Consider the following 27966-nt stretch of genomic DNA (forward strand, 5'->3'; position numbering starts at 1 on the left):
ATTACGTGGGAATCAAAGATCAACTGGGACTACGCTCCGACTGGCATGAACCTCATCAACGGGAAACAAATAGCGGACGATGAGTGAGTTCAGTTTTGACATGCTGTGTTTGTGTACATTTTTTGTTGTGTTATTTGTTTACCTACTCTTATGGCGTGAAGATATCCTAAATTCATGAACACGAATACAGGGTGAAGAAAGTTCATTGCTATTTTCACGTCTCCATAACACATGCAGAAGTTTGACCAATGTTTTGCAGTGTTCATACGAAAAAGACCATCTAGTTTCATCTCCTTGAACTGCGTTTCGGGTCCAGGGTGTTGTGGGGTGCGGTGACATCGACCCGCTAGTCGCGTGAGGGATTGATAAGGGCCTCTCATTTCTTTCTGCTAATGATGGCAAATATTTTAAAATACAGATTGTAACTGAAATGGCGCCTCTTGTCTCAGCAAAATATCTGTAATGTTTATCTAATATATATATGTATGTCGGTGCCCCCGAAACCAATTAAACATGTTATTTATTACAACGTTAAAATGAAGTGCTCGGTAACACCAACAACTCATGGCAACTGATATGTCACCAACGTGAAGGAGAGAAACCATGAACGTTGCTGGAGTATTGAAACATCATCATGAGACGTTTTAAAACATCACGTGTGTTGTAACAGAACTGACTCACCTTGCCAGGAACTGTGATCACAACAGGAACTGGTTGTTTTGACTTGTGTTTAGTGTAGATGAGCATTCCTTCTCTTTAGGTGGTGTTTCCTCTACAGCCTCTAAACACTGATGGTGTTTCCTCTACAGCCTCTAAACACGATGATGGTGTTTCCCCCCTCTACAGCCTCTAAACACTATGATGGTGTTTCCCCCCTCTACAGCCTCTAAACACTATGATGGTGTTTCACCCCTCTACAGCCTCTAAACACTATGATTGTGTTTCCCCCCTCTATAGCCTCTAAACACTATGATGGTGTTTCCCCTCTACAGCCTCTAAACACTATGATGGTGTTTCCCCCCTCTACAGCCTCTAAACACTATGATGGTGTTTCCCCCCTCTATAGCCTCTAAACACTATGATGGTGTTTCCCCTCTACAGCCTCTAAACACTATGATGGTGTTTCCGCTCTAAGCCTCTAAACACTATGATGGTGTTTCCCCCCTCTATAGCCTCTAAACACTATGATGGTGTTTCCTCTACAGCCTCTAAACACTATGATGGTGTGTCCCCCCTCTATAGCCTCTAAACACTATGATGGTGTTTCCTCTACAACCTCTTTCCCCCTCTACAGCCTCTAAACACTATGATGGTGTTTCCCCCTCTACAGCCTCTAAACACTATGATGGTGTTTCCCCCTCCCAGCCTCTAAACACTATGATGGTGTTTCACCCCTCTACAGCCTCTAAACACTATGATTGTGTTTCCCCCCTCTATAGCCTCTAAACACTGATGGTGTTTCCCCCCCTCTACAGCCTCTAAACACTATGATGGTGTTTCCCCCCCCCTCTACAGCCTCTAAACACTATGATGGTGTTTCCCCCCTCTACAGCCTCTAAACACTATGATGGTGTTTCCCCTCTACAGCCTCTAAACACTATGATGGTGTTTCCCCTCTACAGCCTCTAAACACTATGATGGTGTTACCCCCCCTCTATAGCCTCTAAACACTATGATGGTGTTTCCCCTCTACAGCCTCTAAACACTATGATGGTGTTTCCCCTCTACAGCCTCTAAACACTATGATGGTGTTTCCCCTCTACAGCCTCTAAACACTGATGGTGTTTCCCCTCTACAGCCTCTAAACACTATGATGGTGTTTCCCCTCTACAGCCTCTAAACACTATGATGGTGTTTCCCACAGCCTCTAAACACTATGATGGTGTTTCCCCTCTATAACCTCTAAACACTATGATGGTGTTACCCCCCCTCTACAGCCTCTAAACACTATGATGGTGTTTCCCCCTCTGCAGCCTCTAAACACTATGATGGTGTTACCTCTACAGCCTCTAAACACTATGATGGTGTTCCCCCTCTACAGCCTCTAAACACTATGATGGTGTTTCCCCCCCTCTACAGCCTCTAAACACTATGATGGTGTTTCCTCTACAGCCTCTTTCCCCCCCTCTACAGCCTCTAAACACTATGATGGTGTTTCCTCTATAGCCTCTAAACACTATGATGGTGTTTCCTCTACAGCCTCTAAACACTATGATGGTGTTTCCTCTACAGCCTCTAAACACTATGATGGTGTTTCCTCTACAGCCTCTAAACACTATGATGGTGTTTCACATCCTGTCTAGTGGAGAATTAGATCCGTTCTTCTGGATTAGGATTGTAATGTTTAACATTCGCCCACTGGGCGACACCTGGCTGAAAATGCATCAGTTTTATTCTGGTCACAAAAGGTCTTTTTACTTACCAGAGTGTTACATATTTTACTGTCCCTGTAGTGGTCTGGGTGGGCCTGGTGCAGAGCAGTCAGGACAGCAGAGATGAGTCCCTGTAGTGGTCTGGGTGTAGCTGGTGCAGAGCAGTCAGGACAGCAGAGGTGAGTCCCTGTAGTGGGCTGGGTGTAGCTGGTGCAGAGCAGTCAGGACAGCAGAGGTGAGTCCCTGTAGTGGTCTGGGTGTAGCTGGTGCAGAGCAGTCAGGACAGCAGAGATGAGTCCCTGTAGTGGTCTGGGTGTAGCTGGTGCAGAGCAGTCAGGACAGCAGAGATGAGTCCCTGTAGTGGTCTGGGTGTAGCTGGTGCAGAGCAGTCAGGACAGCAGAGATGAGTCCCTGTAGTGGTCTGGGTGTAGCTGGTGCAGAGCAGTCAGGACAGCAGAGATGAGTCCCTGTAGTGGTCTGGGTGGAGCTGGTGCAGAGCAGTCAGGACAGCAGAGATGAGTCCCTGTAGTGGTCTGGGTGTAGCTGGTGCAGAGCAGTCAGGACAGCAGAGGTGAGTCCCTGTAGTGGTCTGGGTGTAGCTGGTGCAGAGCAGTCAGGACAGCAGAGATGAGTCCCTGTAGTGGTCTGGGTGTAGCTGGTGCAGAGCAGTCAGGACAGCAGAGGTGAGTAACACAAGTAACTTTACTCAAATATTACAATAACATGTCGTAATACCGAGCCCACGATAACGAACATACATAAAACAATCACGCACAAAAACCATGGGGAAAACAGAGGGTTAAATAATGATGATGTAATTGGGGGAATTGAAACCAGGTGTGTAAGACAAAGACAAAACAAATGGAAAATGAAAAGTGGATCGGCGATGGCTAGAAGGCCGGTGACGTCGACCGCCGAACGCCGTCCGAACAAGGAGAGGGACCGACTGACTTGTTATTGTCACGGCTTTCGTTGTGGGAAGGAGGAGCGGACCAAAATGCAGCGTAGTTGTGATTCATTTTATTTAATAAGGAAACTATACACGATTAAACTAACAAAATAACAAACGTACGAAAACTGAAAACAGCCCTATCTGGTGCAAAACACAGAGACAGGAACAATCATCCACAAACACACAGTGAAACCCAGGCTACCTAAATATGGTTCCCAATCAGAGACAATGACTAACACCTGCCTCTGATTGAGAACCATATCAGGCCAGACATAGAAATAGACAAACAAGACATCCAACATAGAATGCCCACTCAGATCACACCCTGACCAACCAAAACATAGAAACATACAAAGTAAACTATGGCCAGGGCGTGACAGCGTGACAGTTATTCTTATACTTGTTATTCTTATACTTGTTATACTTATACTTGTTATACTTATACTTGTTATACTTGTTATACTTATACTTGTTATAATTGTTATTCTTATACTTGTTATACTTGTTATTCTTATACTTGTTATTCTTATACTTGTTATACTTATACTTGTTATACTTATACTTGTTATACTTGTTATACTTATACTTGTTATACTTATTCTTGTTATTCTTATACTTGTTATACTTATACTTGTTATACTTATACTTGTTATACTTGTTATACTTATACTTGTTATACTTATTCTTGTTATTCTTATACTTGTTATACTTGTTATTCTTATACTTGTTATTCTTATACTTGTTATACTTATACTTGTTATACTTATACTTGTTATACTTGTTATACTTATACTTGTTATACTTATTCTTGTTATTCTTATACTTGTTATACTTATTCTTGTTATTCTTATACTTGTTATTCTTATACTTGTTATACTTATACTTGTTATACTTATACTTGTTATACTTATTCTTGTTATTCTTATACTTGTTATTCTTATACTTGTTATACTTATACTTATACTTGTTATACTTGTTATACTTATTCTTGTTATTCTTATACTTGTTATTCTTATACTTGTTATACTTATACTTGTTATTCTTATACTTGTTATACTTGTTATACTTATACTTGTTATTCTTATACTTGTTATTCTTATACTTGTTATACTTATACTTGTTATTCTTATACTTGTTATACTTCTTATACTTATTCTTGTTATTCTTATTCTTGTTATTCTTATACTTGTTATTCTTATACTTGTTATTCTTATACTTGTTATACTTGTTATACTTATACTTGTTATACTTATACTTGTTATACTTATACTTGTTATACTTGTTATACTTATACTTGTTATACTTATACTTGTTATACTTGTTATACTTATACTTGTTATACTTATTCTTGTTATTCTTATACTTGTTATTCTTATACTTGTTATACTTATACTTGTTATACTTATACTTGTTATACTTGTTATACTTATTCTTGTTATTCTTATACTTGTTATTCTTATACTTGTTATACTTATACTTGTTATTCTTATTCTTGTTATACTTGTTATACTTATACTTGTTATACTTATACTTGTTATTCTTATACTTGTTATACTTGTTATACTTATACTTGTTATACTTATACTTGTTATTCTTATACTTGTTATACTTGTTATACTTATACTTGTTATACTTGTTATACTTATACTTGTTATACTTATACTTGTTATTCTTATTCTTGTTATACTTGTTATACTTATACTTGTTATTCTTATACTTGTTATACTTGTTATACTTATTCTTGTTATTCTTATACTTGTTATTCTTATACTTGTTATACTTATACTTGTTATTCTTATTCTTGTTATACTTGTTATACTTATACTTGTTATACTTATACTTGTTATTCTTATACTTGTTATACTTGTTATACTTATACTTGTTATACTTATACTTGTTATTCTTATACTTGTTATACTTGTTATACTTATTCTTGTTATTCTTATACTTGTTATTCTTATTCTTGTTATTCTTATACTTGTTATTCTTATACTTGTTATACTTGTTATACTTATACTTGTTATACTTATACTTGTTATTCTTATACTTGTTATACTTGTTATACTTATACTTGTTATACTTATACTTGTTATACTTGTTATACTTATACTTGTTATTCTTATTCTTGTTATTCTTATACTTGTTATTCTTATACTTGTTATACTTGTTATTCTTATACTTGTTATACTTGTTATACTTATACTTGTTATACTTATTCTTGTTATTCTTATACTTGTTATTCTTATACTTGTTATTCTTATACTTGTTATACTTGTTATTCTTATACTTGTTATACTTATTCTTGTTATTCTTATACTTGTTATTCTTATACTTGTTATACTTGTTATACTTATACTTGTTATACTTATACTTGTTATTCTTATACTTGTTATACTTGTTATACTTATACTTGTTATACTTATACTTGTTATTCTTATACTTGTTATTCTTATACTTGTTATTCTTATTCTTGTTATACTTATACTTGTTATTCTTATACTTGTTATACTTATACTTGTTATACTTATACTTGTTATTCTTATACTTGTTATACTTGTTATACTTATACTTGTTATACTTATACTTGTTATTCTTATACTTGTTATACTTGTTATACTTATACTTGTTATACTTATACTTGTTATTCTTATACTTGTTAAACTTATACTTGTTATACTTATACTTGTTATTCTTATACTTGTTATACTTATACTTGTTATTCTTATACTTGTTATACTTATACTTGTTATACCTTAATAGAAAATTATTATTATTAAAGGTGAGAGTAAAGTACTATTTGAGTAAAAGTCTAAAAGTATTTCATTTTAAATATACTTCAAAATCAAATGTAAAAGTGTAAACCATTGCAAATTTCTTATATTAAGCAAACCAGCCAGCACAATATATATATATATATATATATATATATATATATATATATATATTAATTTACAGATAGCCAGGGGCACACTCCAACACTCCCAATATAATTTACAAATTAAGTATTTGTGTTTAGTGAGTCCTCCAGATCAGAGGCAGTAGGGATGACCAGGGATGTTCTCTGTTTAGTGAGTCCTCCAAATCAGAGACAGTAGAGATGACCAGGGATGTTCTCTGTTTAGTGAGTCCTCCAAATCAGAAACAGTAGGGATGACCAGGGATGTTCTCTGTTTAGTGAGTCCTCCAGATCAGAGGCAGTAGGGATGACCAGGGATGTTCTCTGTTTAGTGAGTCCTCCAGATCAGAGGCTGTAGAGATGACCAGGGATGTTCTCTGTTTAGTGAGTCCTCCAGATCAGAGGCAGTAGGGATGACCAGGGATGTTCTCTGTTTAGTGAGTCCTCCAGATCAGAGGCTGTAGAGATGACCAGGGATGTTCTCTGTTTAGTGAGTCCTCCAGATCAGAGGCAGTAGGGATGACCAGGGATGTTCTCTGTTTAGTGAGTCCTCCAGATCAGAGGCAGTAGGGATGACCAGGGATGTTCTCTGTTTGGTGAGTCCTCCAGATCAGAGGCTGTAGAGATAACCAGGGATGTTCTCTGTTTAGTGAGTCCTCCAGATCAGAGGCAGTAGGGATGACCAGGGATGTTCTCTGTTTAGTGAGTCCTCCAGATCAGAGCCTGTAGAGATGACCAGGGATGTTCTCTGTTTAGTGAGTCCTCCAGATCAGAGGCAGTAGGGATGACCAGGGATGTTCTCTGTTTAGTGAGTCCTCCAGATCAGAGGCAGTAGGGATGACCAGGGATGTTCTCTGTTTAGTGAGTCCTCCAGATCAGAGGCAGTATGGATGACCAGGGATGTTCTCTGTTTAGTGAGTCCTCCAGATCAGAGGCAGTAGGGATGACCAGGAATGTTCTCTGTTTAGTGAGTCCTCCAGATCAGAGACAGTAGGGATGACCAGGGATGTTCTCTGTTTAGTGAGTCCTCCAGATCAGAGGCAGTAGGGGACCAGGGATGTTCTCTGTTCAGTGAGTCCTCCAGATCAGAGGCAGTAGGGATGACCAGGGATGTTCTCTGTTTAGTGAGTCCTCCAGATCAGAGACAGTAGGGATGACCAGGGATGTTCTCTGTTTAGTGAGTCCTCCAGATCAGAGACAGTAGGGGTGACCAGGGATGTTCTCTGTTTAGTGAGTCCTCCAGATCAGAGGCAGTAGGGATGACCAGGGATGTTCTCTGTTTAGTGAGTCCTCCAGATCAGAGGCAGTAGGGAGGACCAGGGATGTTCTCTTGATAAGTGTGTAAATTAGACCATTTTCCTGTCCTGCTAAGCATTCAAAAAGTAACGAGTACCTTTGGGTTTCAAGGAAAATGTATGTAGGGTTAGGGTTAAAAAAAAAGTAAGTAAAAAGGGTTAGGGTAGTAAAAAGTAAAATATTTTATTGAGTAATGTAGTGAATTAAAAGTAAAAGTTGTAAAAAATATAAATTGTAAAGCACATATACTGAAAAAAACTACTTAAGCAAGTACTTTAAAGTGTTTTTTTACTGAGGTACTTTACACCACTGTCTCTATACAATGTGTTATATTGTGTAGCATACTGGTCATAGTTACAGTGCCTTGTGAAAGTATTCGGCCCCCTTGAACTTTGCGACCTTTTGCCACATTTCAGGCTTCAAACATAAAGATATCAAACTGTATTTTTTTGTGAAGAATCAACAACAAGTGGGACAAAATCATGAAGTGGAACGACACTTATTGGATATTTCAAACTTTTTTAACAAATCAAAAACTGAAAAATTGGGCGTGCAAAATTATTCAGCCCCCTTAAGTTAATACTTTGTAGCGCCACCTTTTGCTGCGATTACAGCTGTAAGTGGCTTGGGGTATGTCTCTATCAGTTTTGCACATCGAGAGACTGAAATTTTTTCCCATTCCTCCTTGCAAAACAGCTCGAGCTCAGTGAGGTTGGATGGAGAGCATTTGTGAACAGCAGTTTTCAGTTCTTTCCACAGATTCTCGATTGGATTCCAGGTCTGGACTTTGACTTGGCCATTCTAACACCTGGATATGTTTATTTTTGAACCATTCCATTGTAGATTTTGCTTTATGTTTTGGATCATTGTCTTGTTGGAAGACAAATCTCCGTCCAGTCTCAGGTCTTTTGCAGACTCCATCATGTTTTCTTCCAGAATGGTCCTGTATTTGGCTCCATCCATCTTCCCATCAATTTTAACCATCTTCCCTGTCCCTGCTGAAGAAAAGCAGGCCCAAACCATGATGCTGCCACCACCATGTTTGACAGTGATGGTGTGTTCATTGTGATGAGCTGTGTTGCTTTTACGCCAAACATAACGTTTTGCATTGTTGCCAAAAAGTTCAATTTTGGTTTCATCTGACCAGAGCACCTTCTTCCACATGTTTGGTGTGTCTCCCAGGTGGCTTGTGGCAAACTTTAAACGACACTTTTTATGGATATCATTAAGAAATGGCTTTCTTCTTGCCACTTCCATAAAGTCCAGATTTGTGCAATATACGACTGATTGTTGTCCTATGGACAGAGTCTCCCACCTTAGCTGTAGATCTCTGCAGTTCATCCAGAGTGATCATGGGCCTCTTGGCTGCATCTCTGATCAGTCTTCTCCTCTTTGAGCTGAAAGTTTAGAGGGACGGCCAGGTCTTGGTAGATTTGCAGTGGTCTGATACTCCTTCCATTTCAATATTATCGCTTGCACAGTGCTCCTTGGGATGTTTAAAGCTTGGGAAATCTTTTTATATCCAAATCCGGCTTTAAACTTCTTCACAACAGTATCTCGGACCTGCCTGGTGTGTTCCTTGTTCTTCATGATGCTCTCTGCGCTTTTAACGGACCTCTGAGACTATCACAGTGCAGGTGCATTTATACGGAGACTTGATTACACACAGGTGGATTGTATTTATCATCATTAGTCATTTAGGTCAACATTGGATCATTCAGAGAACCTCACTGAACTTCTGGAGAGAGTTTGCTGCACTGAAAGTAAACGGGCTGAATAATTTTGCACGCCCAATTTTTCAGTTTTTGATTTGTTAAAAAAGTTTGAAATATCCAATAAATGTCGTTCCACTTCATGATTGTGTCCCACTTGTTGTTGATTCTTCACAAAAAAATACAGTTTTATATCTTTGTTTGAAGCCTGAAATGTGGCAAAAGGTCACAAAGTTCAAGGGGGCCGAATACTTTCGCAAGGCACTGTAAGACCTCATCATTACCTGCTAATGACCACCTGACTACAGATTATTACCTACACTCTCAGAGTAAAGGGTTCTTCACGTGTCCCCATAGAATTTTAGTTTTATTTCACCTTTATTTAACCAGGTAGGCTAGTTGAGAACAAGTTCTCATTTACAACTGCGACCTGGCCAAGAAAAAGCAAAGCAGTTCGACACAAACAACAACACAGTTACACATAAACAAACGTACAGTCAATAACACAATAGAATAATCTGTATACAGTGTGTGCAAATGAAGTAAGGAGGAAAGGCAATAAATAAGCCAATAGTGGCAAAGTAATTACAATTTAGCAATTTACACTGGAGTGATAGATGTGCAGATGAGGATGTGCAAGTAAGAGCATAGAAGAGTCCATTTTGGATCCAGAGAGAAGAGTTTCTGTTTCCATGTAGAATCCTCTGTGGAAAGGGTGCTACACAGAACCCCAAAAAGGTTTATACTTGGAACGCAACAGGGTTCTTCCAAGGGTTCTCCTATGGGGATAGCTGAATAACCCTTTTAGGTTCTCGATAGCACCTTTTTTTTCTAAGAGTGTACTGTACAATGTGTTTCCATAGTCACCGATTACAGTTAATCTGCAACATGTTCTTACATTTAAAACAAATCTACATCACCATTTTTCACACATCCTCATAATTCATAATTCACCCACAGACATTATAGATGTGTAATGTTTACAGACATGTCTATTCATCTATTATCACAGACATTCCATGCATAGAAGTACTGGGAAAATATGAAAGGTCCCTTGTTTTATTTGATTAATGATTAATACAATTGTGTGATGGGGTAGATCCTCATCAACGACCTCCGAGCACAGGACGTGATCTGGAGCGTAGTGGCCCTCTTGAGGAGTGGTGGGATGGGTCAGATCTGGAGAGTAGTGGTGTGATGGGTCAGATCTGGAGAGTAGTGGTGTGATGGGTCAGATCTGGAGAGTAGTGGTGTGATGGGTCAGATCTGGAGAGTAGTGGTGTGATGGGTCAGATCTGGAGAGTAGTGGTGTGATGGGTCAGATCTGGTGTGATGGGTCAGATCTGGAGAGTAGTGGTGTGATGGGTCAGATCTGGAGAGTAGTGGTGTGATGGGTCAGATCTGGAGAGTAATGGTGTGATGGGTCAGATCTGGTGTGATGGGTCAGATCTGGAGAGTAATGGTGTGATGGGTCAGATCTGGAGAGTAGTGGTGTGATGGTTCAGATCTGGAGAGTAGTGGTGGGATGGGTCAGATCTGGAGAGTAGTGGTGTGATGGTTCAGATCTGGAGAGTAGTGGTGTGATGGGTCAGATCTGGAGAGTAGTGGTGTGATGGGTCAGATAATAATAATAATAATAATATATCCCATTTAGCAGACGCTTTTGTCCAAAGCGACTTACAAGTCGGCTGGGGCCACTACTTTTACATATGGGTGGTCCCAGCGGGAATCGAACCCACGACGCTTGGCGTTGCAAGCGCCATGCTCTACCGACTGAGCCACACAGTAGTGGTGTGATGGGTCAGATCTGGAGAGTAGTGGTGTGATGGGTCAGATCTGGAGAGTAGTGGTGTGATGGGTCAGATCTGGAGAGTAGTGGTGTGATGGGTCAGATCTGGAGAGTAGTGGTGTGATGGGTCAGATCTGGAGAGTAGTGGTGTGATGGGTCAGATCTATAGAGTAGTGGTGTGATGGATCAGATCTGCAGAGTAGTGGTGTGATGGATCAGATCTGGAGAGTAGTGGTGTGATGGGTCAGATCTGGAGAGTAGTGGTGTGATGGGTCAGATCTGGAGAGTAGTGGTGTGATGGTTCAGATCTGGAGAGTAGTGGTGTGATGGGTCAGATCTGGAGAGTAGTGGTGTGATGGGTCAGATCTGGAGAGTAGTGGTGTGATGGGTCAGATCTGGAGAGTAGTGGTGTGATGGGTCAGATCTGGAGAGTAGTGGTGTGATTGGTCAGATCTGGAGAGTAGTGGTGTGATGGGTCAGATCTGGAGAGTAGTGGTGGGATGGGTCAGATCTGGAGAGTAGTGGTGTGATGGGTCAGATCTGGAGAGTAGTGGTGTGATGGGTCAGATCTGGAGAATAGTGGTGTGATGGGTCAGATCTGGTGTGATGGGTCAGATCTATAGAGTAGTGGTGTGATGGATCAGATCTGCAGAGTAGTGGTGTGATGGATCAGATCTGGAGAGTAGTGGTGTGATGGGTCAGATCTGGAGAGTAGTGGTGTGATGGGTCAGATCTGCAGAGTAGTGGTGTGATGGGTCAGATCTATAGAGTAGTGGTGTGATGGATCAGATCTGCAGAGTAGTGGTGTGATGGATCAGATCTGGAGAGTAGTGGTGTGATGGGTCAGATCTGGAGAGTAGTGGTGTGATGGTTCAGATCTGGAGAGTAGTGGTGTGATGGGTCAGATCTGGAGAGTAGTGGTGTGATGGGTCAGATCTGGAGAGTAGTGGTGTGATGGGTCAGATCTGGAGAGTAGTGGTGTGATGGGTCAGATCTGGAGAGTAGTGGTGTGATTGGTCAGATCTGGAGAGTAGTGGTGTGATGGGTCAGATCTGGAGAGTAGTGGTGGGATGGGTCAGATCTGGAGAGTAGTGGTGTGATGGGTCAGATCTGGAGAGTAGTGGTGTGATGGGTCAGATCTGGAGAATAGTGGTGTGATGGGTCAGATCTGGTGTGATGGGTCAGATCTATAGAGTAGTGGTGTGATGGATCAGATCTGCAGAGTAGTGGTGTGATGGATCAGATCTGGAGAGTAGTGGTGTGATGGGTCAGATCTGGAGAGTAGTGGTGTGATGGGTCAGATCTGCAGAGTAGTGGTGTGATGGGTCAGATCTATAGAGTAGTGGTGTGATGGATCAGATCTGCAGAGTAGTGGTGTGATGGATCAGATCTGGAGAGTAGTGGTGTGATGGGTCAGATCTGGAGAGTAGTGGTGTGATGGGTCAGATCTGGAGAGTAGTGGTGTGATGGGTCAGATCTGGAGAGTAGTGGTGGAATGGGTCAGATCTGGAGAGTAGTGGTGTGATGGGTCAGATCTGGAGAGTAGTGGGGTGATGGGTCAGATCTGGAGAGTAGTGGTGTGATGGGTCAGATCTGGAGAGTAGTGGGGTGATGGGTCAGATCTGGAGAGTAGTGGTGGGATGGGTCAGATCTGGAGAGTAGTGGTGTGATGGTTCAGATCTGGAGAGTAGTGGTGTGATGGGTCAGATCTGGAGAGTAGTGGTGTGATGGGTCAGATCTGGAGAGTAGTGGTGTGATGGGTCAGATCTGCAGAGTAGTGGTGTGATGGGTAAGATCTGGAGAGTAGTGGTGTGATGGGTCAGATCTGGAGAGTAGTGGTGTGATGGGTCAGATCTGGAGAGTAGTGGTGTGATGTGTCAGATCTGGAGAGTAGTGGTGTGATGGGTCAGATCTGGAGAGTAGTGGTGTGATGGGTCAGATCTGGAGAGTAGTGGTGTGATGGGTCAGATCTGGAGAGTAGTGGTGTGATGGGTCAGATCTGGAGAGTAGTGGTGTGATGGGTCAGATCTGGAGAGTAGTGGTGTGATGGGTCAGATCTGGAGAGTAGTGGGGTGATGGGTCAGATCTGGAGAGTAGTGGTGTGATGGGTCAGATCTGGAGAGTAGTGGGGTGATGGGTCAGATCTGGAGAGTAGTGGGGTGATGGGTCAGATCTGGAGAGTAGTGGGGTGATGGGTCAGATCTGGAGAGTAGTGGTGTGATGGGTCAGATCTGGAGAGTAGTGGTGTGATGGGTCAGATCTGGAGAGTAGTGGTGTGATGGGTCAGATCTGGAGAGTAGTGGTGTGATGGGTCAGATCTGGAGAGTAGTGGTGTGATGGGTCAGATCTGGAGAGTAGTGGGGTGATGGGTCAGATCTGGAGAGTAGTGGTGTGATGGGTCAGATCTGGAGAGTAGTGGGGTGATGGGTCAGATCTGGAGAGTAGTGGGGTGATGGGTCAGATCTGGAGAGTAGTGGGGTGATGGGTCAGATCTGGAGAGTAGTGGTGTGATGGGTCAGATCTGGAGAGTAGTGGTGTGAGGGGTCAGATCTGGAGAGTAGTGGTGTGATGGGTCAGATCTGGAGAGTAGTGGGGTGATGGGTCAGATCTGGAGAGTAGTGGGGTGATGGGTCAGATCTGGAGAGTAGTGGGGTGATGGGTCAGATCTGGAGAGTAGTGGTGATGGGTCAGATCTGGAGAGTAGTGGTGTGATGGGTCAGATCTGGAGAGTAGTGGTGTGATGGGTCAGATCTGGAGAGTAGTGGTGTGATGGGTCAGATCTGGGGAGTAGTGGTGGGATGGGTCAGATCTGGAGAGTAGTGGTGTGATGGGTCAGATCTGGAGAGTAGTGGTGTGATGGGTCAGATCTGGAGAGTAGTGGTGTGATGGATCAGATCTGGAGAGTAGTGGTGTGATGGGTCAGATCTGGAGAGTAGTGGTGTGATGGGTCAGATCTGGAGAGTAGTGGTGTGATGGGTCAGATCTGGGGAGTAGTGGTGGGATGGGTCAGATCTGGAGAGTAGTGGTGTGATGGGTCAGATCTGGAGAGTAGTGGTGTGATGGTTCAGATCTGGAGAGTAGTGGTGTGATGGGTCAGATCTGGAGAGTAGTGGTGGGATGGGTCAGATCTGGGGAGTAGTGGTGGGATGGGTCAGATCTGGAGAGTAGTGGTGTGATGGGTCAGATCTGGAGAGTAGTGGTGTGATGGGTCAGATCTGGAGAGTAGTGGTGTGATGGGTCAGATCTGGAGAGTAGTGGTGTGATGGGTCAGATCTGGAGAGTAGTGGTGTGATGGATCAGATCTGGAGAGTAGTGGTGTGATGGGTCAGATCTGGAGAGTAGTGGTGTGATGGGTCAGATCTGGAGAGTAGTGGTGTGATGGGTCAGATCTGGAGAGTAGTGGTGTGATGGTTCAGATCTGGAGAGTAGTGGTGTGATGGTTCAGATCTGGAGAGTAGTGGTGTGATGGGTCAGATCTGGAGAGTAGTGGTGTGATGGGTCAGATCTGGAGAGTAGTGGGGTGATGGGTCAGATCTGGAGAGTAGTGGTGTGATGGGTCAGATCTGGAGAGTAGTGGTGTGATGGGTCAGATCTGGAGAGTAGTGGTGTGATGGGTCAGATCTGGAGAGTAGTGGTGTGATGGTTTCAGATCTGGAGAGTAGTGGTGTGATGGGTCAGATCTGGAGAGTAGTGGTGTGATGGGTCAGATCTGGAGAGTAGTGGTGTGATGGGTCAGATCTGGGGAGTAGTGGTGGGATGGGTCAGATCTGGAGAGTAGTGGTGTGATGGGTCAGATCTGGAGAGTAGTGGTGTGATGGTTCAGATCTGGAGAGTAGTGGTGTGATGGGTCAGATCTGGAGAGTAGTGGTGTGATGGGTCAGATCTGGAGAGTAGTGGTGTGATGGGTCAGATCTGGGGAGTAGTGGTGGGATGGGTCAGATCTGGAGAGTAGTGGTGTGATGGGTCAGATCTGGAGAGTAGTGGTGTGATGGTTCAGATCTGGAGAGTAGTGGTGTGATGGGTCAGATCTGGAGAGTAGTGGTGTGATGGGTCAGATCTGGAGAGTAGTGGGGTGATGGGTAAGATCTGGAGAGTAGTGCTGGGATGGGTCAGATCTGGAGAGTATTGGTGTGATGGGTCAGATCTGGAGAGTAGTGGTGTGATTGTTCAGATCTGGAGAGTAGTGGTGTGATGGGTCAGATCTGGAGAGTAGTGGTGTGATGGGTCAGATCTGGAGAGTAGTGGTGTGATGGGTCAGATCTGGAGAGTAGTGGTGTGATGGGTCAGATCTGGAGAGTAGTGGTGTGATGGGTCAGATCTGGAGAGTAGTGGTGTGATGGGTCAGATCTGCAGAGTAGTGGTGTGATGGGTCAGATCTGGAGAGTAGTGGTGTGATGGGTCAGATCTGGAGAGTAGTGGTGTGATGGGTCAGATCTGGAGAGTAGTGGTGTGATGGGTCAGATCTGGAGAGTAGTGGTGTGATGGGTCAGATCTGGAGAGTAGTGGTGTGATGGGTCAGATCTGGAGAGTAGTGGTGTGATGGGTCAGATCTGGAGAGTAGTGGTGTGATGGGTCAGATCTGGAGAGTAGTGGTGTGATGGGTCAGATCTGGAGAGTAGTGGTGTGATGGGTCAGATCTGGAGAGTAGTGGGGTGATGGGTCAGATCTGGAGAGTAGTGGTGTGATGGGTCAGATCTGGAGAGTAGTGGGGTGATGGGTCAGATCTGGAGAGTAGTGGGGTGATGGGTCAGATCTGGAGAGTAGTGGGGTGATGGGTCAGATCTGGAGAGTAGTGGTGTGATGGGTCAGATCTGGAGAGTAGTGGTTTGAGGGGTCAGATCTGGAGAGTAGTGGGGTGATGGGTCAGATCTGGAGAGTAGTGGGGTGATGGGTCAGATCTGGAGAGTAGTGGGGTGATGGGTCAGATCTGGAGAGTAGTGGGGTGATGGGTCAGATCTGGAGAGTAGTGGTGTGATGGGTCAGATCTGGAGAGTAGTGGTGTGATGGGTCAGATCTGGAGAGTAGTGGTGTGATGGGTCAGATCTGGAGAGTAGTGGTGTGATGGGTCAGATCTGGGGAGTAGTGGTGGGATGGGTCAGATCTGGAGAGTAGTGGTGTGATGGGTCAGATCTGGAGAGTAGTGGTGTGATGGGTCAGATCTGGAGAGTAGTGGTGTGATGGGTCAGATCTGGAGAGTAGTGGTGTGATGGGTCAGATCTGGAGAGTAGTGGGGTGATGGGTCAGATCTGGAGAGTAGTGGGGTGATGGGTCAGATCTGGAGAGTAGTGGTGTGATGGGTCAGATCTGAGAGAGTAGTGGTTTGAGGGGTCAGATCTGGAGAGTAGTGGGGTGATGGGTCAGATCTGGAGAGTAGTGGTGATGGGTCAGATCTGGAGAGTAGTGGGGTGATGGGTCAGATCTGGAGAGTAGTGGTGTGATGGGTCAGATCTGGAGAGTAGTGGTGTGATGGGTCAGATCTGGAGAGTAGTGGTGTGATGGGTCAGATCTGGAGAGTAGTGGTGTGATGGGTCAGATCTGGAGAGTAGTGGTGTGATGGGTCAGATCTGGAGAGTAGTGGTGTGATGGGTCAGATCTGGAGAGTAGTGGTGTGATGGGTCAGATCTGGAGAGTAGTGGTGTGATGGGTCAGATCTGGAGAGTAGTGGTGTGATGGGTCAGATCTGGAGAGTAGTGGTGTGATGGGTCAGATCTGGAGAGTAGTGGTGTGATGGGTCAGATCTGGAGAGTAGTGGTGTGATGGGTCAGATCTGGAGAGTAGTGGTGTGATGGGTCAGATCTGGAGAGTAGTGGGGTGATGGGTCAGATCTGATCTGAGATCAGTAGTGGGGTGATGGGTCAGATCTGGAGAGTAGTGGGGTGATGGGTCAGATCTGGAGAGTAGTGGTGTGATGGGTCAGATCTGGAGAGTAGTGGTTTGAGGGGTCAGATCTGGAGAGTAGTGGGGTGATGGGTCAGATCTGGAGAGTAGTGGGGTGATGGGTCAGATCTGGAGAGTAGTGGGGTGATGGGTCAGATCTGGAGAGTAGTGGGTGATGGGTCAGATCTGGAGAGTAGTGGTGTGATGGGTCAGATCTGGAGAGTAGTGGTGTGATGGGTCAGATCTGGAGAGTAGTGGTGTGATGGGTCAGATCTGGAGAGTAGTGGTGTGATGGGTCAGATCTGGGGAGTAGTGGTGGGATGGGTCAGATCTGGAGAGTAGTGGTGTGATGGGTCAGATCTGGAGAGTAGTGCTGTGATGGGTCAGATCTGGAGAGTAGTGGTGTGATGGATCAGATCTGGAGAGTAGTGGTGTGATGGGTCAGATCTGGAGAGTAGTGTTGTGATGGGTCAGATCTGGAGAGTAGTGGTGTGATGGGTCAGATCTGGGAGAGTAGTGGTGGGATGGGTCAGATCTGGAGAGTAGTGGTGTGATGGGTCAGATCTGGAGAGTAGTGGGGTGATGGTTCAGATCTGGAGAGTAGTGGTGTGATGGGTCAGATCTGGAGAGTAGTGGTGGGATGGGTCAGATCTGGGGAGTAGTGGTGGGATGGGTCAGATCTGGAGAGTAGTGGTGTGATGGGTCAGATCTGGAGAGTAGTGGTGTGATGGGTCAGATCTGGAGAGTAGTGGTGTGATGGGTCAGATCTGGAGAGTAGTGGTGTGATGGGTCAGATCTGGAGAGTAGTGGTGTGATGGATCAGATCTGGAGAGTAGTGGTGTGATGGGTCAGATCTGGAGAGTAGTGGTGTGATGGGTCAGATCTGGAGAGTAGTGGTGTGATGGGTCAGATCTGGAGAGTAGTGGTGTGATGGTTCAGATCTGGAGAGTAGTGGTGTGATGGTTCAGATCTGGAGAGAAGTGGTGTGATGGGTCAGATCTGGAGAGTAGTGGTGTGATGGGTCAGATCTGGGGAGTAGTGGTGGGATGGGTCAGATCTGGAGAGTAGTGGTGTGATGGGTCAGATCTGGAGAGTAGTGCTGTGATTGGTCAGATCTGGAGAGTAGTGGTGTGATGGGTCAGATCTGAGAGTAGTGGTGTGATGGGTCAGATCTGGGGAGTAGTGGGGGATGGGTCAGATCTGGAGAGTAGTGGTGTGATGGGTCAGATCTGGAAGTAGTGCTGTGATGGGTCAGATCTGGAGAGTAGTGGTGTGATGGATCAGATCTGGAGAGTAGTGGTGTGATGGGTCAGATCTGGAGAGTAGTGGTGTGATGGGTCAGATCTGGAGAGTAGTGGTGTGATGGGTCAGATCTGGGAGAGTAGTGGTGGGATGGGTCAGATCTGGAGAGTAGTGGTGTGATGGGTCAGATCTGGAGAGTAGTGGGGTGATGGTTCAGATCTGAGTAGTGGTGTGATGGGTGGTGTGATGGGTCAGATCTGGAGAGTAGTGGTGGGATGGGTCAGATCTGGGGAGTAGTGGTGGGATGGGTCAGATCTGGAGAGTAGTGGTGTGATGGGTCAGATCTGGAGAGTAGTGGTGTGATGGGTCAGATCTGGAGAGTAGTGGTGTGATGGGTCAGATCTGGAGAGTAGTGGTGTGATGGGTCAGATCTGGAGAGTAGTGGTGTGATGGATCAGATCTGGAGAGTAGTGGTGTGATGGGTCAGATCTGGAGAGTAGTGGTGTGATGGGTCAGATCTGGAGAGTAGTGGTGTGATGGGTCAGATCTGGAGAGTAGTGGTGTGATGGTTCAGATCTGGAGAGTAGTGGTGTGATGGTTCAGATCTGGAGAGTAGTGGTGTGATGGGTCAGATCTGGAGAGTAGTGGTGTGATGGGTCAGATCTGGAGAGTAGTGGTGTGATGGGTCAGATCTGGAGAGTAGTGGTGTGATGGGTCAGATCTGGAGAGTAGTGGTGTGATGGGTCAGATCTGGAGATGGGTCAGTGGTGTGATGGGTCAGATCTGGAGAGTAGTGGTGTGATGGTTCAGATCTGGAGAGTAGTGGTGTGATGGTTCAGATCTGGAGAGTAGTGGTGTGATGGGTCAGATCTGGAGAGTAGTGGTGTGATGGGTCAGATCTGGAGAGTAGTGCTGGGATGGGTCAGATCTGGAGAGTAGTGGTGTGATGGGTCAGATCTGGAGAGTAGTGGTGTGATGGGTCAGATCTGGAGAGTAGTGGTGTGATGGGTCAGATCTGGAGAGTAGTGGTGTGATGGGTCAGATCTGGAGAGTAGTGGTGTGATGGGTCAGATCTGGAGGTGTGATGGGTCAGTGGTGTGATGGGTCAGATCTGGAGAGTAGTGGTGTGATGGGTCAGATCTGGAGAGTAGTGGTGTGATGGGTCAGATCTGGAGAGTAGTGGTGTGATGGGTCAGATCTGGAGAGTAGTGGTGTGATGGGTCAGATCTGGAGAGTAGTGGTGTGATGGGTCAGATCTGGAGAGTAGTGGTGTGATGGGTCAGATCTGGAGAGTAGTGGTGTGATGGTTCAGATCTGGAGAGTAGTGGTGTGATGGGTCAGATCTGGAGAGTAGTGGTGTGATGGGTCAGATCTGGAGAGTAGTGGGGTGATGGGTCAGATCTGGAGAGTAGTGTTGTGATGGATGGGTCAGATCTGGAGAGTATTGGTGTGATGGGTCAGATCTGGAGAGTAGTGGTGTGATGGGTCAGATCTGGAGAGTTGTGGTGTGATGGGTCAGATCTGGAGAGTAGTGGTGTGATGGGTCAGATCTGGAGAGTAGTGGTGTGATGGGTCAGATCTGGAGAGTAGTGGTGTGATGGGTCAGATCTGGAGAGTAGTGGTGTGATGGGTCAGATCTGAAGAGTAGTGGTGTGATGGGTCAGATCTGGAGAGTAGTGGTGTGATGGTTCAGATCTGGAGTAGTAGTGGTGTGATGGGTCAGATCTGGAGAGTAGTGGTGTGATGGGTCAGATCTGGAGAGTAGTGGTGTGATGGGTCAGATCTGGAGAGTAGTGGTGTGATGGGTCAGATCTGGAGAGTAGTGGTGTGATGGGTCAGATCTGGAGAGTAGTGGTGTGATGGGTCAGATCTGGAGAGTAGTGGTGTGATGGGTCAGATCTGGAGAGTAGTGGTGTGATGGGTCAGATCTGGAGAGTAGTGGTGTGATGGTTCAGATCTGAAGAGTAGTGGTGTGATGGGTCAGATCTGGAGAGTAGTGGTGTGATGGGTCAGATCTGGAGAGTAGTGGGGTGATGGGTCAGATCTGGAGAGTAGTGCTGGGATGGGTCAGATCTGGAGAGTATTGGTGTGATGGGTCAGATCTGCAGAGTAGTGGTGTGATGGGTCAGATCTGGAGAGTAGTGGTGTGATGGGTCAGATCTGGAGAGTAGTGGTGTGATGGTTCAGATCTGGAGAGTAGTGGTGTGATGGGTCAGATCTGGAGTAGTGGTGTGATGGGTCAGATCTGAGAGTAGTGGTGTGATGGGTCAGATCTGGAGAGTAGTGGTGTGATGGGTCAGATCTGGAGAGTAGTGGTGTGATGGGTCAGATCTGCAGAGTAGTGGTGTGATGGGTCAGATCTGGAGAGTAGTGGTGTGATGGGTCAGATCTGGAGAGTAGTGGTGTGATGGTTCAGATCTGGAGAGTAGTGGTGTGATGGGTCAGATCTGGAGAGTAGTGGTGTGATGGGTCAGATCTGGAGAGTAGTGGTGTGATGGGTCAGATCTGGAGAGTAGTGGTGTGATGGGTCAGATCTGGAGAGTAGTGGTGTGATGGGTCAGATCTGGAGAGTAGTGGTGTGATGGGTCAGATCTGGAGAGTAGTGGTGTGATGGGTCAGATCTGGAGAGTAGTGGTGTGATGGGTCAGATCTGGAGAGTAGTGGTGTGATGGGTCAGATCTGGAGAGTAGTGGTGTGATGGGTCAGATCTGGAGAGTAGTGGTGTGATGGGTCAGATCTGGAGAGTAGTGGTGTGATGGGTCAGATCTGGAGAGTAGTGGTGTGATGGGTCAGATCTGGAGAGTAGTGGTGTGATGGGTCAGATCTGAGAGTAGTGGTGTGATGGTTCAGATCTGAAGAGTAGTGGATGGGTCAGATGGGTCAGATCTGGAGAGTAGTGGTGTGATGGGTCAGATCTGGAGAGTAGTGGATGGGTGATGGGTCAGATCTGGAGAGTAGTGCTGGGATGGGTCAGATCTGGAGAGTATTGGTGTGATGGGTCAGATCTGCAGAGTAGTGGTGTGATGGGTCAGATCTGGAGAGTAGTGGTGGTGATGGGTCAGATCTGGAGAGTAGTGGTGTGATGGGTCAGATCTGGAGAGTAGTGGTGTGATGGGTCAGATCTGGAGAGTAGTGGTGTGATGGGTCAGATCTGGAGAGTAGTGGTGTGATGGGTCAGATCTGGAGAGTAGTGGTGTGATGGGTCAGATCTGGAGAGTAGTGGTGTGATGGGTCAGATCTGGAGAGTAGTGGTGTGATGGGTCAGATCTGGAGAGTAGTGGTGTGATGGGTCAGATCTGGAGAGTAGTGGTGTGATGGGTCAGATCTGGAGAGTAGTGGTGTGATGGGTCAGATCTGGAGAGTAGTGGTGTGATGGGTCAGATCTGGAGAGTAGTGGTGTGATGGGTCAGATCTGGGAGAGTAGTGGTGTGATGGGTCAGATCTGGAGAGTAGTGGTGTGATGGGTCAGATCTGAGAGTAGTGGTGTGATGGGTCAGATCTGGAGAGTAGTGGTGTGATGGTTCAGATCTGGAGAGTAGTGGTGTGATGGTTCAGATCTGGAGAGTAGTGGTGTGATGGGTCAGATCTGGAGAGTAGTGGGGTGATGGGTCAGATCTGGAGAGTAGTGCTGGGATGGGTCAGATCTGGAGAGTATTGGTGTGATGGGTCAGATCTGGAGAGTAGTGGTGTGATGGGTCAGATCTGGAGAGTAGTGGTGTGATGGGTCAGATCTGGAGAGTAGTGGTGTGATGGGTCAGATCTGGAGTAGTGGTGTGATGGGTCAGATCTGGAGAGTAGTGGTGATGGGTCATGGGTCAGATCTGGAGAGTAGTGGTGTGATGGGTCAGATCTGGAGAGTAGTGGTGTGATGGGTCAGATCTGGAGAGTAGTGGTGTGATGGTTCAGATCTGGAGAGTAGTGGTGTGATGGGTCAGATCTGGAGAGTAGTGGTGTGATGGGTCAGATCTGGAGAGTAGTGGTGTGATGGGTCAGATCTGGAGAGTAGTGGTGTGATGGGTCAGATCTGGAGAGTAGTGGTGTGATGGGTCAGATCTGGAGAGTAGTGGTGTGATGGGTCAGATCTGAGAGTAGTGGTGTGATGGGTCAGATCTGGAGAGTAGTGGTGTGATGGGTCAGATCTGGAGAGTAGTGGTGTGATGGTTCAGATCTGAAGAGTAGTGGTGTGATGGGTCAGATCTGGAGAGTAGTGGTGTGATGGGTCAGATCTGGAGAGTAGTGGGGTGATGGGTCAGATCTGGAGAGTAGTGCTGGGATGGGTCAGATCTGAGAGTATTGGTGTGATGGGTCAGATCTGAGAGTAGTGGTGTGATGGGTCAGATCTGGAGAGTAGTGGTGTGATGGGTCAGATCTGGAGAGTAGTGGTGTGATGGGTCAGATCTGGAGAGTAGTGGTGTGATGGGTCAGATCTGGAGAGTAGTGGTGTGATGGGTCAGATCTGGAGAGTAGTGGTGTGATGGGTCAGATCTGGAGAGTAGTGGTGTGATGGGTCAGATCTGGAGAGTAGTGGTGTGATGGGTCAGATCTGGAGAGTAGTGGTGTGATGGGTCAGATCTGGAGAGTAGTGGTGTGATGGGTCAGATCTGGAGAGTAGTGGTGTGATGGGTCAGATCTGGAGAGTAGTGGTGTGATGGTTCAGATCTGGAGAGTAGTGGTGTGATGGGTCAGATCTGGAGAGTAGTGGTGTGATGGGTCAGATCTGGAGAGTAGTGGGGTGATGGGTCAGATCTGGAGAGTAGTGCTGGGATGGGTCAGATCTGGAGAGTATTGTGATGTGATGGGTCAGATCTGGAGAGTAGTGGTGTGATGGGTCAGATCTGGAGAGTAGTGGTGTGATGGGTCAGATCTGGAGAGTAGTGGTGTGATGGGTCAGATCTGGAGAGTAGTGGTGTGATGGGTCAGATCTGGAGAGTAGTGGTGTGATGGGTCAGATCTGGAGAGTAGTGGTGTGATGGGTCAGATCTGGAGAGTAGTGGTGTGATGGGTCAGATCTGGAGAGTAGTGGTGTGATGGGTCAGATCTGGAGAGTAGTGGGGTGATGGGTCAGATCTGGAGAGTAGTGGTGTGATGGGTCAGATCTGGAGAGTAGTGGGGTGATGGGTCAGATCTGGAGAGTAGTGGGGTGATGGGTCAGATCTGGAGAGTAGTGGGTGATGGGTCAGATCTGGAGAGTAGTGGTGTGATGGGTCAGATCTGGAGAGTAGTGGTGTGAGGGGTCAGATCTGGAGAGTAGTGGTGTGATGGGTCAGATCTGGAGAGTAGTGGGGTGATGGGTCAGATCTGGAGAGTAGTGGTGTGATGGGTCAGATCTGGTGTGATGGGTCAGATCTATAGAGTAGTGGTGTGATGGATCAGATCTGCAGAGTAGTGGTGTGATGGATCAGATCTGGAGAGTAGTGGTGTGATGGGTCAGATCTGGAGAGTAGTGGTGTGATGGGTCAGATCTGGAGAGTAGTGGTGTGATGCGTCAGATCTGGAGAGTAGTGGTGTGATGGGTCAGATCTGGAGAGTAGTGGTGTGATGGGTCAGATCTGGAGAGTAGTGGTGTGATGGGTCAGATCTAGAGAGTAGTGGTGTGATGGGTCAGATCTGGAGAGTAGTGGTGTGATGGGTCAGATCTGGAGAGTAGTGGTGTGATGGGTCAGATCTGGAGAGTAGTGGTGTGATGGGTCAGATCTGGAGAGTAGTGGTGTGATGGGTCAGATCTGGAGAGTAGTGGTGTGATGGGTCAGATCTGGAGAATAGTGGTGTGATGGGTCAGATCTGGAGAGTAGTGGTGTGATGGTTCAGATCTGGAGAGTAGTGGTGTGATGGGTCAGATCTGGAGAGTAGTGGTGTGATGGGTCAGATCTTGGGAGTAGTGGTGTGATGGGTCAGATCTGGGGAGTAGTGGTGTGATGGGTCAGATCTGGAGAGTAGTGGTGTCAGCGCGATGGACAGAGAACCCCCGCTGACTGAATGGATGGTGAAAGTATATCTGGAGAGAGGCATGATTCCGTCAAACAGAGTGTGTTACAGTCCCTGATGTCTCTCTGAAAGGAGATCCTCGCCCTGAGCTCATCTACTTTATTGTCCAGAGATTGAACATTAGCGAGTAATATACTTGGAAGCGGTGGAAGTCCAAGAAGTCCGAATATCTCTTCTCCGCCGGGGTGTTTTGTGTTTTGGAGCAGAATTTGGAACAAGTTAAATTTACCCTGGGAGGTACCAATGAAGGATCCCATTCGGGGAGGTTGTATTCCTGCTCTTAATGCAAGTTACCACCTTGCTGATATCCAAAAGTTCTTTCAGGCTGTATGTTATAAAAAATTAAAAAATCTGTGCTAAAAATGTAATAAATAACACACAAAAACCAAAATCCTGAAAAGTTGCTTCGGAGCTTGAAGCAGAGCTGGCATATCTGTCGGCGCTCTTACTAAGTGTTTGTCCCCCTGTGTGCTGAGGGTGTCAGGTTCTTGTCTACTTCTGGTATTAAGGTCACCACAGACTAGTACAGCTCTCTGTAACCTAGAGGGCTAACAGTGAGTCCGTCTCATCTATACCAGGTTTCTTGTAAGATGACAATGTCTGTATTTCCGATATCTTTGATGAAGTCTGGGTTCCTGATCTTTAGGCCAAAGGCAGATGACCTCTGTAATAGTGGGGGTTGGGCCTGTTGCAGGATGGGGCTTGGGGGGGGGGGTGTAATAGTGGGGGTTGGGCCTGTTGCAGGATGGGGCTTGGGGGTGTAATAGTGGGGGTTGGGCCTGTTGCAGGATGGGGCTTGGGGGGTGTAATAGTGGGGGTTGGGCCTGTTGCGGGATGGGGCTTGGGGGGTGTAATAGTGGGGTTGGGCCTGTTGCAGGATGGGGCTTGGGGGGGTGTAATAGTGGGGGTTGGGCCTGTTGCAGGATGGGGCTTGGGGGTGTAATAGTGGGGGTTGGGCCTGTTGCAGGATGGGGCTTGGGGGTGTAATAGTGGGGTTGGGCCTGTTGCAGGATGGGGCTTGGGGGGTGTAAGAGTGGGGTTGGGCCTGTTGCAGGATGGGGCTTGGGGGGGGTGTAAGAGTGGGGGCTGGGCCTGTTGCAGGATGGGGCTTGGGGGGGTGTAATAGTGGGGGTTGGGCCTGTTGCAGGATGGGGCTTGGGGGGGGTGTAAGAGTGGGGCTGGGCCTGTTGCAGGATGGGGCTTGGGGGGGGGGTAATAGTGGGGGTTGGGCCTGTTGCAGGATGGGGCTTGGGGGGGTGTAAGAGTGGGGGCTGGGCCTGTTGCAGGATGGGGCTTGGGGGGGGTGTAATAGTGGGGGTTGGGCCTGTTGCAGGATGGGGCTTGGGGGGGGGGTGTAAGAGTGGGGCTGGGCCTGTTGCAGGATGGGGCTTGGGGGGGGGGGGGGGTAATAGTGGGGTTGGGCCTGTTGCAGGATGGGGCTTGGGGGTGTAAGAGTGGGGGCTGGGCCTGTTGCAGGATGGGGCTTGGGGGGTGTAATAGTGGGGGTTGGGCCTGTTGCAGGATGGGGCTTGGGGGGGGGGTGTAATAGTGGGGGTTGGGCCTGTTGCAGGATGGGGCTTGGTGGGGTGTAAGAGTGGGGGCTGGGCCTGTTGCAGGATGGGGCTTGGGGGGGGGGTGTAAGAGTGGTGGCTGGGCCTGTTGCAGGATGGGGCTTGGGGGTGTAATAGTGGGGGTTGGGGGGTGTAATAGTGGGGGGTTGGGCATGTTGCAGGATGGGGCTTGGGGGGGGTGTAATAGTGGGGTTGGGCCTGTTGCTCTGCTCACGGCCTGGGCACATGTCCTGCTGTCATGTTGAGGTCCTTGCTGCAGGGGTGGGGGGTGTGGGGATGGGCAGAAGGGGTATAGGTCTGATTTGGGGGGGCATATATAGAGTGTGGCCAGGGTTTGCTTGGGGGGGTCTCAGCTGGTTGGAGGGGTCTCAGCTGGTTGGGGGGGGTCTCAGCTCTCGCTTTCTCTCTCTCGCTCTCTTTCGCTCCCTTTTTCTCTCTGTTTTTGTCTCCATCTCTCTGTCTCTCTCTCTCTCTCTCTCTCTCGCGCTCCCTTTCTTTCTCTCTCTCTCTCTCTCTCTCTCTCTCTCTCTCTCTCTCTCTCTCTCTCTCTCTCTCGCGCGCTCCCTTTTTCTCTTTGTTTTTGTCTCCATCTCTCTGACTCTCTCTTTTCCCCCTCTCTCCCCCAGGCATGCGTCATTGTTCCTCCAGAGTGGTCCCCAGCGTATTGGCAGTGTGTATAAGAAGGCTGTGTACAGGCAGTACACTGATGCCTCCTACCTCATCGAGGCGCCCCGGCCCGGCTGGCTGGGTTACCTGGGGCCTGTGCTGCGGGCAGAGGTTGATGATGTCATCATTGTGCACTTGAAGAACTTTGCCTCCAGAAACTACTCCATGCACCCTCATGGGGTCTTCTACGAGAAGGACTCAGAGGGTAGGACACACACGCACGCACACACACACACACACACACACACACACACACACACACACACACACACACACACACACACACACACACACACACACACACACACACACACACACACAGACCCCTCCACACAGACCCCCCTCCAAAACACAGACCCCCCTCCACTCACACTCTCCATCTCCATCCATAGTCTCTCTGCTCTCCGTTCCTCTGAAAGTTCTCTTGACCCTGACCCTATTGTTGAGCCTATCATATTCTGTTTATCACAGAGAATGTAGTCAGACAGACTTGACGGGTCTCTCATACAGTAGATAATGTGGTCAGACAGACAGACAGACAGACAGACAGACAGACAGACAGACAGACAGACAGACAGACAGGTCTCTCATACAGTAGATAATGTAGATAGACAGACAGACAGACAGACAGACAGACAGACAGACAGACAGACAGACAGACAGACAGACAGACAGACAGACAGACAGGTCTCTCATACAGTCTAAACTAGATGAGTAGATAATGTAGACAGTAGATAATGTTGACAGACAGACAGACAGACAGACAGACAGACAGGTCTCTCATACAGTAGATAATGTAGACAGACAGACAGACAGGTCTCTCATACAGTAGATAATGTAGACAGACAGACAGACAGACAGACAGACAGACAGACAGACAGACAGACAGACAGACAGGTCTCTCATACAGTAGATAATGTAGATAGACAGACAGACAGACAGACAGACAGACAGACAGACAGACAGACAGGTCTCTCATACAGTCTAAACTAGATGAGTAGATAATGTAGACAGTAGATAATGTTGACAGACAGACAGACAGACAGACAGGTCTCTCATACAGTAGATAATGTAGATAGACAGACAGACAGACAGACAGACAGGTCTCTCATACAGTAGATAATTTAGACAGACAGACAGACAGACAGACAGATTGTGGCAAAGTTCCAGTTTCTAGGTCTTTTGCTATGTGTAATGAATACATTGGAAATATTACTCTGACAATAGTGACCAATGAGAACCAATACCTAGATCGAAGAATGAGCACCTAGCTAATGCAAGAAATCAGATATGAAACTGCACTCTCCCGTTCTCTGTTGTTTCCCTTCCTCTTCCATCCTCTCGAACAGGAAAGGCTTTTCTTAGACAACCTGGTCATAGGCTTACACAACAACTCTTTATGTTGTAGAGAATGGTATTGGTCAGAATGGTAGAACAGGGTCCAATAGAATGATATCACAACCACATTCTGGATTGGAATCAAGGAACCAAACACTTGTCTGACTTGCTGGCCAAAGATATCTAGTTAAGACGCTCTCTAGTATCTCATCTAGTTAAGACGCCTCTAGTATCTCATCTAGTTGTGACTTCTAGTATCTCATCTAGTTA

The 27966-nt window shown here is 46.7% G+C and overlaps 1 protein-coding gene across 1 annotated transcript; it reads left to right on the top strand.

Moving 5' to 3' along the window:
• On the top strand, positions 1–26563 carry LOC135534885 (ferroxidase HEPHL1-like; the record flags this gene model as incomplete). Its single annotated transcript, XM_064961694.1, has 2 exons — positions 1–83; positions 26319–26563. Coding segments are annotated over exons 1-2 (283 nt in total), but the record flags the coding sequence as incomplete, so codon positions are not given.
• Positions 26564–27966: the final 1403 nt, after the last annotated feature.

The sequence above is a fragment of the Oncorhynchus masou genome, unplaced genomic scaffold (assembly GCF_036934945.1).
Source record: "Oncorhynchus masou masou isolate Uvic2021 unplaced genomic scaffold, UVic_Omas_1.1 unplaced_scaffold_4086, whole genome shotgun sequence".
NCBI lineage: Eukaryota > Metazoa > Chordata > Actinopteri > Salmoniformes > Salmonidae > Oncorhynchus > Oncorhynchus masou.